This window comes from Excalfactoria chinensis, chromosome 9 (genome assembly GCF_039878825.1).
Source record: "Excalfactoria chinensis isolate bCotChi1 chromosome 9, bCotChi1.hap2, whole genome shotgun sequence".
Lineage (NCBI taxonomy): Eukaryota > Metazoa > Chordata > Aves > Galliformes > Phasianidae > Excalfactoria > Excalfactoria chinensis.
Window position 1 is genome coordinate 18193926 of NC_092833.1, and position 16360 is coordinate 18210285.

The window sequence follows — 16360 nt, forward strand, 5'->3', positions numbered from 1 at the left end:
ACCTGCCATCACAGCAATACAGTATCTGCTCCTCCTCGCACACGGGGACTGCAGGCAAAAAGCAGAGCCTACTGCAATGAGATCTCTCTCTCTTTAAGGCAGTCAGATGCCCAAAGGCTCTCCCTTGCACTCACAAATGACCGCCACTTTAGAGCCATCCTGGATTGCTTTGCACAATCTCTGCTGCCAGACACACGGATCAAGTCCAAGTCATACTTATCAAGAAACAAAATTAGGTTCAAAATATTGTCTGAGGGTACAGCAGGGTCTCTGTGGAGGCTCCCGTGGCTTTGCCTGAAATACACCCAACATCACTGCAGGATGTACCCACAGACCTTGCAGGCTGCCGAATTGCATCTGCTACAAAAAGCCCCAGCTCCTGAGCCCGGCTCCAGCCCTGCACGCTGCTGAAGGCATTGGGGCTGTGCTGAGGTCTGAGCTGGGTCAGGACCGGGACCTGGGGAGCTGAGCACCATGCAGGGTCTTCACACCAGGCAGGGATTTTCTACCTGCACCCTCAGGCATTCACACCATTCGCATGATCTGCCTCCCAAACCACATTTCTGCACAGAAAGGGAACGAGCTGCTGAAAGCATCGGATGCGCACCGTACTCACGTTCATCTTCCAGAGCAGCCCTCCTCTTTCAAGCCATTTTGTGAGAAAGCCCAGTCGCTCACCGCCACCTACGGCATCGCTGCCCGCGTGCCCTGCAAGGACCTGGGCTCCAGAGCAGCCCTTAATCCATCCAGCACCAAAGGTCCGGGCTCAGCCCTGCAGCTGAGGGGTGCCCGGTGCCACCAACGCGCTCTCCTCGGCTCCAGCCCGCGATGGATGGAGGTCCCCAGGCAGCGCCGAGCTCTCCAAAGCCGTCCCTTTTACGTTCTCCGACCTTGCGAGGAAAATCCTGTCTCGTTTGAATTATTCATCATACTTTCTGTTCTGCCAGCTCCGGCATACGTTCTGAATCATTAATATGGCACGACTTTTTATCTCTTTCTTTTTTTTTTTTTTTTTTTTTACTTTTATCTTCTCTCCGACGCGACTCCCTTCTTTAAAAATAACACAATCACCGGTGTGTTAATTAGCATTCAGCTGATTTACCAAATAAAAAGCGTCTCCGTCCTGATGCACATCCTTCCTTGTGGGAAATACCACTTTAACTGGGCTAGCGCTGCCTGGTTCTATCTAAAGCACTGCAAAACATGTTTGGATTTCACTTTTTGGCAGCATTTCCTGAGCCTGCAAGCCGGTCTGGTGATGGAAAGCGGGGTAGGCTTCCAGGATAATAAAAGAAGAACAAGGTAACGGCACTGGGAGTGCTGTCAAACAGCTTGTTCTCCTCTTTAAGCAGAGCTGATGGCAAACCACTCCAAGCCATGGGCAGCAGGGCTGGATTGGCTCAGTGCTGCACTACCGCAGTGGGCACACAGCTGCTGCCAACACCAGGAGCTGTCCCCACAGTGTGTACCCAGACTCACATCTGTCCTATGGGACTCACTGTACTTCTGGAAAGCATTGAACCACCCCCTGGATCCTCCCTGCCCTGGCTTGGCTCTCCCTTATTAATTTCAAGTTGGATCCAACAAGCAGCCCTTCCCACAGCTCCTGGCTGGCAGAGCCACATTGCCCACCCTGCTCTCCGAAGAGCTAAATGACATTTCAGCAGCAGGAAGCTCCTGCCAATAACATCACAGCCCAGCCTCATTGCATTAATGAGCCCCTACATTATGCTCTATGCTGGAAGTGGCTCCTAGAGAAGCCAGGGCTGGGGCTCAGCCTGGCCCCAGTGCCTGCAATCAGGGCTGGGAGCGGACACAACCCACCTCGTTCCAAACACGTTCCTTTCTGTACAGATTTAACATACGAACCGCACCCGGTTTCATACATAAATGCAGTGGGAACCTCAACTATTCAGCCCACTGACCTGAAGTTGGTTCTGAAGTTAATAATTCATTCACATGAGCTGGGATGGAGGTTTCTAATTCAGCTCATTTCAGAAGCCGAGAGGAAGAAAAAACACATCACAAAAGTTAACTTGTTCTGGGGAGTCTGAGCATCCCAGATAGCAGCAGCAGGATGAGAGGTGATGGCCTCACCTTGCACCAGAAGAGGGTCAGGCCGGGTATTAGGAAACAGCTCTTCTCCAAAAGGGCAGTGATGCAGTGGCACAGCTTCTCCCACTGCTGACATTCCATCCATTTGGCTGGGAACAGTCAGTGGGGGAAGCAATTAATGAACAGCTCACAACACACCAGAAGTTCAAACCACAAATGCTATGAATCACACAACACTGCTGTGTAACCCAAAGTGACAAAGCCTTGCTGAGCTACACATATGGGCTGTGCTCCTGGCGGGGGGGATCCTGCTCTGATTGAGCAGCACCAATGACCTACAATGGCTGGTGCTACAGTTCCAACCCTCTCCTCAATCCCACCTGCGCTCAGCCAAGGCAGGTGCAGAAGTGCTGCTCCTTTTTGCAACAGCAGCAACCCTGTGCTGCTGGATTTGCATTTGAAGCTGCTATTAACCACCAGCATAATGAAGAGCTTGTATGAAACTGGGGAAAGCAGAAGAGAAAGCCAAACACGAGTAAGCAACCCTGTGAGCGTGCTGGGAAGCGCTGTGCTGGTGGCTGATGCCCACATCCTGGGGGTGAGGAGCTGCCTGCCAGGTGCACTGGGGGCTGCTCACACCCACCTGGGTGCCAACATCCATCCCCAGTGATCACAGCCCCTGCGGGAAACAGAAACCAAATGCAGCCAAGGCCTCACGCCATGGCTCAGGGGCTGACCACTGGAGCAAACCCACATCTTATCTCAATTTTCTTTAAGCCAAGGGCTTTGCTAAGTTGACCTGGCACAAATTGATAGCACAGCCAGCTTGCCCTGAAGGGAGCCACATGCATATTTCATCCCCTCACCTTGAAAAGTGCTGAAATGGCAGTGCAGGCATGGCCCAAAAGAGGCAGAGATCCACCTTGTACAGTCCCAGGTCCCCATTGCTGTTACCTTCTCACAGATGGTGTTCCTCAACCCCACTGCAAACTGCCTTCCATCAGGCTACAGCCCAAGAGACTGCTGTTATTCTTCAAGCATCAAACACTTTGGAAAGCTTTTCACACCTGGGCCCCATAAATCAGAACCTTGTCTTTAAACCTCTTATCAGAAATACAGCTGGGTGGGACAGCACTGCTTCCTCCAATGGGGCGGCAGCAGCACTGATGGGTGCCCCAAGCCCATCGTGGTGGGACAAACAAGGATCTAAATCCTTCTATGATGTGTTTCTGCACTGCCTGGCCACCTGCAGGGATGTGCAGGATGAGAACATTCTGTGGGCCAAGAATCAGCACTTAGGTTGAACTCCCCATGCTTTGGGGCTGCTCAGTGCCTTGCTGCTGCCTGCACTGTGCCTTTAGAGTCACACTTTCTGCTGAAGCAGTAATAAGGCACGATCCACATGGCATGTAACACTGTGCTAGCAAGCTCACCTGCCTGATAGCAGGGGAAGTGCTGGGAGCATTTGCAGACACCAAATACAAATGTGTGGGGTTAAGCATTTCCAGGCCTGGGGAGCCTTCCCTTACAAAGCCACATTTTATTTCCCCCAGCTACTCTCCAGCTGTTTTCAAAATGTATGTGTCACTTCGTTTTCACATCTTCGTGTTTCAGAGCCCAAAGCAACATCTCCTTTGCCAGCTGAAGCGGAGCTCACATCGAGCCATCAACATCAGCCAGCCAGAATTAACGCCAAGCATTGCCAGCTAATGCTTTCTTTATCAAAAGGGATCCTAGTAATTCTTCATCCTCTGCAACAGCGCTGGGATGTAAAAGCATTAAAGAGCAATTACATGCTACCTGGTATGTAAACTGCTGCAGTTTGAATTTATGAATAAAGTACCCTCCTATCCCTGCAGGCATTCATGGCCAGGCTGGATATGGCTCTGGGCAGCCTGGTCTGGTGGTTGGTGACCCTGCACATAGCAGAGGGGTTGAAACCAGATGGTCACTGTGGCCTATTTCAACCCTGGCCATTCTATGATTGACCCCCTTCTCCCATGGCTGAGGTGTGCAGGTGTTCATTAGGCAGATATTGCAAACACCTGGGCTTCTGTGCTCTCCCAGCCCACAGCAGGGGTTGCAAGGGGTTCCTGGGTCACGTCCTGCAAATGTGTGGCAGAACTGGAGGGGATGGGAGGGACCTCCTCCAGGCCACAAAATCACAGTTGGAGAAGACCTCTAAGGTCACCAAGTGCAACCATCAACCCATCCCCACCCCGTGTGCTGCACTCTGTTTCTTCCTTAGCAAAGCTTTGAGAAGCAGAAACATTTCTTGTCAGCAATGGCTGAGGCTGCTCTGAGTACTAAACCCCACTTTCCTGATGGAGCCAAAAGGAAGCTTTGAGAGCTCTGGACACAGATGTTGGGATGCGTTCCTCCAGGCTGGGAAGGTGGGGACCCAGGGGGGTGTCCCCGTGTGCCCTGTGCACCAAAGCGTGCAGAACCTGACAGATGGGCGCCTTGCACAGCCTGCTACCTGCGAGCATCCTTGGGGAGAAAAGCACTCTACTAGAACATACTTGCCCTACATTACTCTTTGCCATTGCACTGAAACCTTATGGGATTCCTTCTGGGAAAAGATAGTGGGGAAATGTCTTAAAGCGATTAAGAAAAGGTGGGGAAAATGCCACATGGGGGAGTTTTTACCACTGAGAGTGATTAAGATGCACTCCAATCAAATGAAGGAAAGGAGGAAAAGGAAGGAAGTGAGAGGAGAAGGGAGAAAGCCACAGAATTTGGCTTTCACAGAATTCTAGGCCCATCTGCTGCCAAAAATATACCAATATCCTGATACTCCGACTGCAAAGTGTCTGCAGCACAGCCAGCAAGTGGGAATCCCCAGCAAGTAAAGGAGTGAGAGCTGTGCTGAGGGAGCCAGCAGGGAAACATGGACCGAAAGGATCTCAAAAACAGGATAGGTGGGGATGGCGGTGGCAAAGAAGGTAAACAGTGGGAAAGAGAAGCCTGAAAATATGACTAAAACCAGAGGCCGTCTGAGGTCTCTCTGCAAAGCCTGCGGTGCTGCTGAGAAAAAAAAAGGTTCAATCCAAAGGTCGTTAATTATTAAATGGCAGAGAGGATTAAAAATGGAACCAAGTGTTAGATGACTTAAAAAATAAAACAGGGCTGCGCTGCAAAAGGTGCTGAGAGGGATGCAGGGCTCTGAGAAAGCAGGAAGAGACGCTTCAGATCGGTAAATAATTGATGCTGCATTTAATTTATTCATATTTCTTTACTTTGCTAATGTTGCAGTGAGGAAAGCAGGCGCTGAGGGCTGGGACACGGGGAAGGAGGGGAGCTGGGGATGCCAGCCACGCAGCTGCTGCTCCCTTTGCTTTTCCTGGGTACAGGAAACACATTTCCCTGCAGTTTTCAATGCATGCTTTGATTTCCATCTATGTCAACAAGGTGTCTAAAAATCAGACCCATTAGAAGATACTGTTGTGCCTATGGCTTTGACCTCATTTTTCACATATGAGGAAGAAGAGCCACTATTGACCATCTATTTCTAATCTTACAGAATCACAGCATGGCCTGGGTTGCAAAGGCCCACAATGCTCATCCAGTTCCAACCCCCTGCTGTGTGCAGGGTCACCAACCAGCAGCCCAGGCTGCCCAGAGCCACATCCAGCCTGGCCTTGAATGCCTGCAGGGATGGGGCATCCACAGCCTCCTTGGGCAACCTGTTCCAGTGAACTTCCCCAGTGATCTTCCTCCTCAACTTCTTATAACTCTCAGTTTGGGGAGCAGAGCATTTCCCCCTGACAAGCATAATAGGCACAGCCCTGTCTTCCCATCCCCTAATTTGCAATGTGATATGATGGCACTTTTTGGCAATAGCTGTGGTGATCTACAGCCAGGAGGATGCAGCCCTCAGGTACGGGGAGATTTATGGCCCTGGCTATAACAGATACTTTACTGCTCAGCAGCAATAAAGGCATGGCTGAAAGCTCTACAAAATCAAAATAAATGCAGAGAACGAGGAAGCTTGTCAGGTAATAACAGGAGTTCTTTAAATCAATGGCAAGTTTAAGGGAAAGGTGACTGAAGTTTGTGAGCAAGTAGTAGAATGGACACTTGGGCTCGTGCAACAGCTTCCTGCAATGCAGACTTCTGCCCTGTCCAGCTGTGTTTAATCCTACGCCTGCTTTCTGGGAAGCTTAAGCTTAATCAAAATGCTTTTATAGAGAACGCTGTTCAATTCTGCAGGTCTCTGTTTGCTCCACAGCAAACAATACCAAATTGCATGCAAATCATCACCACGTCTGGACCAAGGGCTCCCACAGGGAATAACCCCACCAGCAGGTTACAGTGAGACAAAGTGGGGAGATCCAAAGGCAAAGTTGGCACATGTGCCTCCAGCTGAACAAATACAGAGTTACTGCTGTACCACAGCTTCTCTATCTGCCATCCCTTTTCCATTCCCATTTTCCCCTCTGCTTTTCTTATAGTTACCAAAACCAGCACGAGTTTGGAGAGCTCACAGAGATCATTTTAAATATTTACTTTGGAGCAGGGATTCGCAAGGCATCAATAAGTTTGCCATCAGAAACTCCACCCACAGGCCTGTCCCTGGGATTAACCAGCCCCTATCATGTGCTGTTCAGGTGCTCCTCCTTACACCCACCTAATGAGCTCCCAGGCTGTATCCATCACAGAAACAAGGCAGGGCCCTCCTGTTATTGCTCCTTGTTTTGCAGGGCTAGTGCGAGTCATTACAGAAAAGCAGGCATTTGTTTCCCTCAATGGGAGCTGGTGAGGGCCATCAGTAATGGGAACCGGGATGGAAGCAGCTGGTGAGCGCTTAATGATGCATCGCTGTGCTGTTAACATAAAGCTGTTACATGCTTTGATAAACACATAACAGGCCTGACAAAATTAAAAGAGAATTAAAATGTAGATGTTTACATGAGATCTATTTCCGCTCTGTTTTTTTTAAGCCCTCATTCACCTGCACGGCAGTGGAATGGCAGCTGTGTGATGGTGATGCCCCAGTGCACAACGTAGCCATTCTGCACAGAGAGCCCTTATGGCAGCTGGTGGATGGGAGGGGAAGGAACACCAACAGAGTCCCATTGGATTACCAATGGTCTGCTCCACTGATAATTAATCAGCTGGCTATAACGAGCTGCTCTCCTGCAGTATTGTCTCCCAGCATCTCTGTAGCAGAGCCCACGGATCAGTGCTTGGCCAACATTGAGCACAAAGCAGTTTGCTCCCAGCCAGGACTGGGTAAGAAATGTGACATACACGATGTAGTCTCTTCCAATTAAAAGATAACTCCTTCATTAAATCTGCACTGATTACATGATCTGAGCCCAGGTTCACATAAATGTGACACATCTTGAATAGGGTCCACTTCAGGCAGGGAAGCTAAAGGGTCATAGGCATAGATGTCCAACCTCTTGGCTCTCCTGGGCTGCACTGAGCAAAGAGGAACTGTCTTGGCCCACATATAAAATAATGTTACAAACATGTATAAGTAACAAAACATTCTCAGTATACATATTTTAATAAAGCATTAAGAAAAAAAAGAGGACCAAAAAAACCCATAAAACTATCAGGTTTGGATATGCGTGGTCTTCAGACCACTGGTCACACCACCTGCAGGTTCACGTCGTTAAAGTATCTGTGTGCCTCTAAGCTATGAGTGTTGGGAGGCACAGGCAATGCCACACTCATGGGGACAGAGACCAGTCAGTGGGACACAGATTTGCTCTTATTGTGGTAGTTGCAATCGCTGTCGTAGGGACTGCTAACCTGAATATGGGAGCAGGGAGGGGAGTGCTTTAGGAGCTATTTCCATCACTTGATGGGCAATTGGCAGAGCCCCACAGCCCATGGAATCATTACAGTTCCCTCCAGCACTTGTTCAAAGGCATGAACTCAAACTAAGGATTTACACACCATGACCCCCAGCTGCACCAACGCTGACGGCAATCCCCAGCGCAGCCAGGCACAGAGCTGGGAAATTCACTGCAGCTCCTTGGGCTGCGCTGTGCCCTCAGCCACAAAGCTGTTTTCACACCATGCATCAACTGCTCTCACGTACAGCCCCAAGCCACTGCTGTTTGCTGGGCTGTTGAGCAGGAGCCGATAAAAGGGAATGGAACAAAGGAAGAGCATGAAAAGCTTCACCCAACACGGGGTCAACCTTCAGTAGTGCTACCCTTCTCAGTAATCGCACTAATGGAAAAAAAATTCTCTCTTAATGAAGCCTTCATTTTAATACATAAATTGTGTTACATTTTCCACATGCCGTATCTCAGCTGGGAATACTTGATTTGTTTGCAAATCATCCCCCAGTCCACGACTCTGTGTGGGTCAGGGCTCCAAAATGATCACACTTCATCATCTCTCTGCCTCCCTCCAACCAGTTTCCAAGAGACCAACAACACAACACCAGACTCTCATGTTTCCAACAGTAAAAGCTTATGAGAACTTCTTTCCCCCACTTGGTTTCTTTTCTGAATATAAATTTAGAACAACTCGTTTCGGTCATTTAAAAATTCCTGACCACCGAAAAAAGGTGAGGAAGGCCACCTGACAAGCATGTAAGTATGTAGGATCTGCATCAATGCTCACACAGTGATGTAAGACAAGAGGGAAGACGTTCACCCAGCGACTCACATAGAGGTGCCTGGGTTTGTCATACCCATTTCTGATGAATTTGTACTGAAGAGATTCTGATTGCTATAGAACTGTGTAACACAGCCGTGCCCTGCGATCTGTAAGAAGCAGGGTAAGCCCACATCAGCTCATTAGATCTCTCCCTTTGCAAATGAAAGGGATCACACAGCGTCTGAGGTGAACTTCATTTTCAGTGCGATGCAAACAACTGATTGCTCCTGTACAAATCCTTCCTACTGATGCACATCTCTTCATTAAACCCTTTCACATCATTCTGAGAACACAGCTCTTCTTTTACTGTTCAGTGACCAAAACAGAGCAACGTAAGCAATAAAGACCCACTCTACAGTAATCAGTAAGGGACAAAAATGATGTTTAAATGCAGAGCATTAAAGGCTTTGCACAAGCAAAATCACGCTCTGCCTGAGCTCAGAGGAGTGTTGAATATTTAAAGGCAATAAAGTCCTGATCAGTCTAATGCTAATATATACCACAACCTATTTTGTATTTATCAGGATGCTTAACAAGAGAAAAGGCCACCTGGTTGTAGATGATGCAAATCCAATCAATGGGATAATTCTATTTTGCTAAATGATAATCATGTTGTAAGACACAGAAGACAAAAGAAACACTGTAAGTGCACACTCCTTCCTGCCCTACCGTCACGCCAATCTGCTCCCAGCTCACTCAAATAAATATTCATATTTCATTGCCAGCAAGCTCAGGTAATCAGCGCACTCAATTCAGCTGTAACGAGTAAGTCAGCAAATATGTTAATGCACATTTTTTAAGCAGCATCACTCAGCAGTACTGACGAAGCAAACCTCTATTCCCTATTTGTGAGCGCTGGGTGCCTATTAGCTGCGTGCAGGGCTTGGGTACCAGGGATGCCACTATCCTGCTGCCTGGGGAGGTGCCATCACGGCCACAAGGCCTCTAAGCTAGAAGTCAACAGGACACAGCACACAGGTGGAGGTGCCGAGAGCACTGCTTGCCTTCCCTGCTGATTTTGGAACAACACCCCAAACAAAACTTTAACAGGCAAATGAGACAATGCCAACGTCAGAGAAGCTGAGGGCAAAGCCAATTGCTTGGTCTGCTTATGGAGATCTAATGAAAAACAAAGAGTCACACTTCTGGAGCAGCTGCTTATTTCCTTGGGGGCACATCCACCACTGTGGGGTCATCCCAACATGCAGGAGGGGTCGGTGCACACTCTAGGGGTGTGACTGTGCTGCACCAGGTGCTGTGGGCACTGCAGCCATCCATCTCACCTGGACAGGCAATGTGCAAAGCAGCAAACCCCCCCATTCTGTGGGTTTTTACTGAATTCCCACTGCAAAGCCCACAGAAACACACGGACGTGCACGTGCAGCACAATTAAGCCAAAATGTTGCATTTTCACCCTTTAATCAAGCTGTAAAATTAATCAGTGCTGTGGCTTTTCAGCTTTTCCTACACCACTGCTTACAGAGAAGCGAATGCAATTAAAGCGCTGCCCAAACTCTTAATTGCTGGGCTGGGGTAATGAGTGTGCACAAAAGGGGACCCTTGAGATATGCAGTTGGGCCCCAAATTGCTTTTTTATTCCAGATGAGCCTCAGCGTGGCGGGAGCAGCGCAGCCATCACAGGCAGCCTCATTGCTTCAGCAAGACCTGCTCTGTCTAAAAATAAATTAAAACCACAGTAATAAAAGCACAGCATTGAGATCAGAGCTTGTAGCAATGCTCATCCTTCACCTGGCAGCCCTCTCCAGGGAGCATTTTAAGTGCCTTTCTGCAAGGAGGAGGGGATGGTACCAGCTGCTGGGGTGGGGGAAGAGGAGAAGGAGAACCAGGAGCTCAGCCCAGAGCAGAGGGATGCAGCTGGGTTGCCCTACAGCTATCAGTAATAAAGGACAACAAGAACACACCGAGAGTGCCATTAATGGGATGGTACAGACAGAGCTCTGGCTCAAATTGCCACTCCTGGGCTGTGTAGGTAACCTGCAGGCAGTGATATTGAGTGCATGAAACCGGTTATATGAAACAGTATTTGTGATGGTGACACCAGCACAGAACAGAAAAGCATCTTACAAAGTTAAGGCTGGGGAACTCCTTCCCATCCCCTTCATGTGGCATTTTGTGGTTAAATCATTGGCATATGAACACTTAACAGGTAGTTTTAACCTAAGAGCTTTGATTGGCTGCCTCTCCTGCATCCATCTTTCCCCCCTCCAAGGGATATTTTGGGCACTGTGCACTTGGGCACCTTCCTGCAAACCTAGGAAACCCAGGCAGGTACCCCTGAAAGTCAAATGAAACCCTGGGCTCAGGGGGAAGAGGCAGCGTAGTGCATTTAAAAGAAAGTAATTCTACAAGTCCTCAGATCTCCCAGACAGATAACACAACCTGGTTCCCCTTTAAGGTCCCTAACTTAATAAAATCCACACTGGCAACAGGCTCTAACAGAACAGATCCTGCAGGTAAATACTTGCATTTACACAGTGGCAGGAGGCCACAACTTCATCTGGTGTTTCATCACCTGGCCTAAATGCTTTGTGTCTGGAGGCACCAAGTGCTCCTGTTTCTGCAGGTTAATGGCGGTGCCACTTTCTGCCTTGCAGCTATGCAGCAGTCAACATTGTGACCGGAGATATGCTCTACTTTGCAATGATTAAGAACAATAGCTATTTACAGAGAGACTTATTCAGCAGGTACAAAGGTAATCAAGTTGCAAGGCTGGATGTGAGCAGCCTGGTCTAGAGAGAGGTGTCCCTACCCATAACAGGGGGCTGGAACTGCATGATCCTAAAGGTTCCTTCCAGCCCAACCCATTCTATGATCACAACAATGCCACATCATGGGGAAAAGGTCTCCCCTTACCCAGCCCTTTGTGACCCCTACCGTTGGGCTCAGGCACAGGCACCATCCTTGCTTCCCCAAAAAACCAAACGGGATGTGGGAACAACTGCCTGTGTGTTAAGAATCATCAAATAAGCGAGGCTGGAAAAGATCTCTGATATCCCCAAGCCCAACCCCACCATGTCCACATCCCTCTGTGCCACATCCCCATGGTTCCGGAGCATCTCCAAGGATGGTGACCCCAGCATCCCATGGGCAGCTGTGCCAGTGCCCCACCACCAAACCATGTACACATTGCTAACACCTGGTTACAGCACCTACACCACGGACAACACGTCAACCATGGGCCGGTCCTGCATCTGGACACCAAGTAAACAGCAGGGCTTGGATAAATGAAAACAAAACAAAACACCAAAAAATAAAAATCAATGAGCTAGCAAAGGCTGCTCTTGTTGGATTGATCCAAGCCCCCGGGCAGCAGGAGCAGCAGCACACAAAGTGAGGTTGATGCAGCATACATATGAGTTTCGTTCACAGGAAATACAGTATCAAGGAACTAACAGCAGCACAAATGCAGCCCAGACTGTCATCGACCATAAAACGTTACGTGAGAGCATCAGATAATTTAATGAACAGTAAAGATCTCCTAAGAGCAGCACCCTGTTTAACACTTTCTCTTTTCACTGTTTGAAGCCATATGATGCTACACGTCTCATTCAGCACATGTATAACAATCATTGCTTTAACACCCATCTAAAAACTATACTTGGGCTTATAAATTCTTGTAGTATTCTCCTAGTCGAGTTTTTATTATTATCCTCATTTTCTTTACTAGATACATTGTCAGTGCTTCTTTACCACACAGCAGGCATCTTCTGCAGCACTGCTTAAGCAGCTCTGCATACGCTTATCACTGAAAAGCATCTTAAACAACTCCTGCTGTGGTCTGCATGAGACTGCCTCTATACCTCCAAAAGCAACAGCCCATTTTCCATCGACTTCAATAAGAGCAATGCCCAACTTAGATGCACCTGAAAATTAGTATTGTGAGGAACACCCCCACAATCACGCAGCAATGCATCAAAGACACTGGATTTCAAAATAATATTGATCAGTTCCAGAGATTTACAGCAGTTGTTGAAATATATCTTTGAGGTGTACACAGCAAAAGCTCCAAGAACTTAACATGCCTGAAAACATACAGAAGTGCATCATAGCTAGCAAGGAGGTTTGCAGAAGTCATCCTCCTCATCCCTGGCAAAGCAATGCTCCCAAGCACTCAGCCACAGTGGACTCCAGCAGCAGAGTTAAGGGTGAACTTCTGATAGCTTTGCTCAACAAACTGAGCTACAGGGCACTTGTGCAGTTCAACCTCATTGCACATACACTATAATGTGAATTTGAAAGGGGTTTTCACCTTTAATCTCTCACACAGTACACAGCCTACACAGAGGTACACTGCTTCACGTCAGTGCATTGGGCGAGGAAAGGAGAACCTGCCCACATAGAGCAACATACAAAGAATGCAACCCTGAGCAGGGAGGCTGAACTGAAAGCAGAAACCCAGAGCCTCACCTGAGATCTCCAGATGCGCTCATTTCTCATGGTGAAGCCTCCAACCATTCCTAGCCATCACAGCACTCCAAGATTAATCCAGTGTAGACTGGACTGCTAAGCCACCACCACACTCTAAAGCCCTCAACACATTCAGAGAGGAGCACAACTCATCACAATGTACCACGGCTCTCTTACCATCAGTTCCAATCAGCTCCTTTGCTCCCAACCACACACAGGTGGGGATGGATGTGCCCCAGCTGAGGATCATCTTGTTAACCCACACTGCTGCCCTGATGGACTTTACAGCCCAGTAAATCCAGTTGGGCTCCAAAAATTACCTGCAAAATGACTGCACCACTCAACAGCTCAGGGTTCAACCTGTACTTGACTCTGCAATTTACAATTTCCATGCTATCACTGAATACAGCGGCGTTCATTAAATGCAATTACACGTCTCCCGATTAAAAGCTGCACGTGTGGCAGAAGCTCTAGTGGAAGGAGCTGCCTTCCCTCTGCACCAGGCAGAGGATGCTCTTGCTGAAGCAAAGATGGAACACTGACCAACACCTCCCACAGCTGCCTTTTGCCCCAGTGCTGTGGACCCCCCCCAACACTCCCACCTCTCTGCAGGCAGCTGCCCTCATGTCAGCACTGAGCAGCTTCCATTCAATGATGGCCATAATTGGAGCGATAAATAACATCAGATAACAGAGTGCCTGTGGATTACCCTAAGTGCCCCAGCTCCACCTGGGAAAGGTACGTGGGAAGAACTTTCCCAAACAATACAATATCTGTTCACAGAGATAAATGATCTTCACAGTAATGACTTCTTTCTATCGCCAGGGAGGAGAGAAAGGAGCAGTGTGCTGGTCTCCATTTCTCCGTGTGCAGAGGAGCGTTTCCAGGTTTTAAATGTATTTAACAATATATTTGAGCCCACCTCTCCCTCGTTTCTGCTATTCATGCTGACTTGCAGCTCTTGCAGTGTCTATTTTTTTGCTATTAATGGTTAATGGAACAGCCAGCTCTCCTGGGGGCAGAGCGAGGTGTTGTTTTCTAATTCCTCAAATCAAGAATATTGTAATAACCCCTCATTAACTCAATCATCTTTCTGTCAGGTAACTGCTGTATAATTTAAGGGGTAAGGCTTTAAATAAAGATCTTGGCAAAACCATCAGATTGATATAAAGCATACCCTCCATCTCCGTGCAACTCATAACAAATTAGTCTAAAAATCAAAGGGAGTTGGCAACAAAAAGTCATAACTCTTCGAATATGCCTTCTTTACTCTCTTCCTCAGTCTCTTCTTCACTTCTTTGCTTAGCAGCAATGTGCCCCAGTGGAAGAACCTGACTCTCTTTTCCAACCTTGGTGATTCTATGATGCTACATCAGACAAGACCATATCTTACTTTGCAGCTTATCTAGCCAAGCCAACCAAAGTTATCAAAGCCGTCCTGCCTTAATCCTTCCTATTCAAAGGTCAGCACATTTCCTGGCATCTCAACTGAAACGAGAGCTCTCGTTTAAAAAAAAATAATGATAATGATAAAATAAAATCATTCAATACTTTGGGCTGGAGTTGGGCAATGTTAAATCACGGAGAGAGCAGCGAAGCTGACAGTATCTGACATGAATACATTGTTGGGAGGGTGCAGAGGAAACCACCTTGTGTCTTACAGTGATAAAAATGATCATTTAATGCAGTTCTGCACTTTATTTCCCTGGAATTGCTGCAGGTGATGAGAAAGCTCTTTATTTTCCGAGCCTTGCAATTCACTCAGCGGGATGATCGTTTTAACACGCCCCATCAAGTCATTATTTGTAATTAGAACTATGAGTCAAAAGGTAGAGACACTTGAAAGTAAATATATTTTCTAAATAGCTCCTTTTCTAAAGAGAAAATTAGGATAATTCAAAGAGTAACAACGCTAATAGGTTACATAGATGAACAGAGGAAAGACCCACGCCGTGTTCAACCCCAATGGAGAGCACCAGAAGCCAAAGGGACGCTCTGGGTGAGACAGACAGGCCACCAATAGAGCCAACCAGCCACGGGCAGAAGGGGCAGAGGAGACTATCTCAGCCCTGAACACTGCAGTGGCAAAGGCTGCTCTGCTTTCCACATCCACAGACAGCAGCTTTCCAAAAAAAGACCTCAGAATCTGGAACAAACCTCCTGGGAAGCGCTGTAAACCTGCAGGTTCACCTTCGTTTGGTTTTAAGACAAGCTGTCTCACGCAAGAAGTGCAGAGAGCTCATCAAAATCCCGGTCTGGAAGCTCACGCTGCCAGGCACAGGGAAATGAGGCTTGAGAAGGGACCTGCAATTAGAGCACAGCACTCAGAGGCATAATTAGCATTCCCCAAATTGCTGGAGCCCCAGTCACTTAAGAACTGGGTGCTGTTTCCTCTGACTCCACAGAAATATGCATCTGCAGGGCACAAACAAGCTCAGACAGCTATTTCTTAAGACATGTACTGGCACAAACTCCTTCACATGCACTGAGAGTTTTCAATGACTTAAACACAGCTCTGAGAACGGACAGGAAAGGGGAGACTGGGAGGGTTTGAGTACATCTCTAAGTGTTTGTGCATCTATCTACTGTGCCTATCTCAGTGCCACCGATTTATTCTTGGTCGGACACCTAACCACCAATTATTTGAATTAAATCCTGATGAAAAACACAGTGATGGGGTGGTGATTATGAGTTCAGAGGGTCCAGAGATGCTTTCCAGCTGTTCTTTAATAAGCAATCCAGAAGATCTGGGATCCTATGGAAAACATGGGGAATGCAGCCCATCTCTGGCATCAAGACTTACTTCACCTGCGGCAGAGGGGTTGGAACTTGATGACCCCTAAGGTCCCCTGCAACCCAAGGTAGTCTATGATTCTGTGATTCGGAGCCCTGCAAATATTGCCCTTCTCTGTAGTAATTCTTGCTTCAGACTTCTGTAGAGATATGTTTGATGTGTTAATATTTTCAGGACCGCATAAAAAAATGGATGTAGGACCGAATACTTTGGACACAAAAGGCCTGGCCTTTTCCTATTTCAGGGCCAACTATTATCACACGTGGACAAAAGCCATTACAGAAGCACTTCGCATACCCTCTTATGCTCAGAAGAGCCACTCACAGCCTGGTGGTGCTGGCTGGGGGAGAGCAAGAAAAGGCAGCATCAACAAGTTTGGATTTGCATGGTGCCTTCAGGGCCAGAGCAGGTTGCTGCTAATTCATTTCTTCAGTAAATCTGTAATAATAGACGATAACA

At 47.8% G+C, this 16360-nt stretch overlaps 1 protein-coding gene across 5 annotated transcripts in view; it reads right to left on the minus strand.

Annotated features, from left to right (window-relative positions):
- The window catches only part of SCHIP1 (schwannomin interacting protein 1), a 103262-nt gene that overhangs the window by 34192 nt on the left and 52710 nt on the right, over positions 1-16360 (minus strand). Inside the window, exon 1 of one of the 5 annotated variants that reach the window (XM_072344065.1) lies at positions 608-1283. The exons of 3 other annotated variants lie outside the window; for them this stretch is intronic. In XM_072344065.1, the coding sequence (XP_072200166.1) occupies positions 608-622 (15 nt within the window). In that variant the 5' untranslated portion in view covers positions 623-1283. Of the gene's footprint in view, positions 1-607; positions 1284-16360 lie in introns of those variants that run through there. One more of the 5 variants, XM_072344066.1, reaches the window with a different exon arrangement.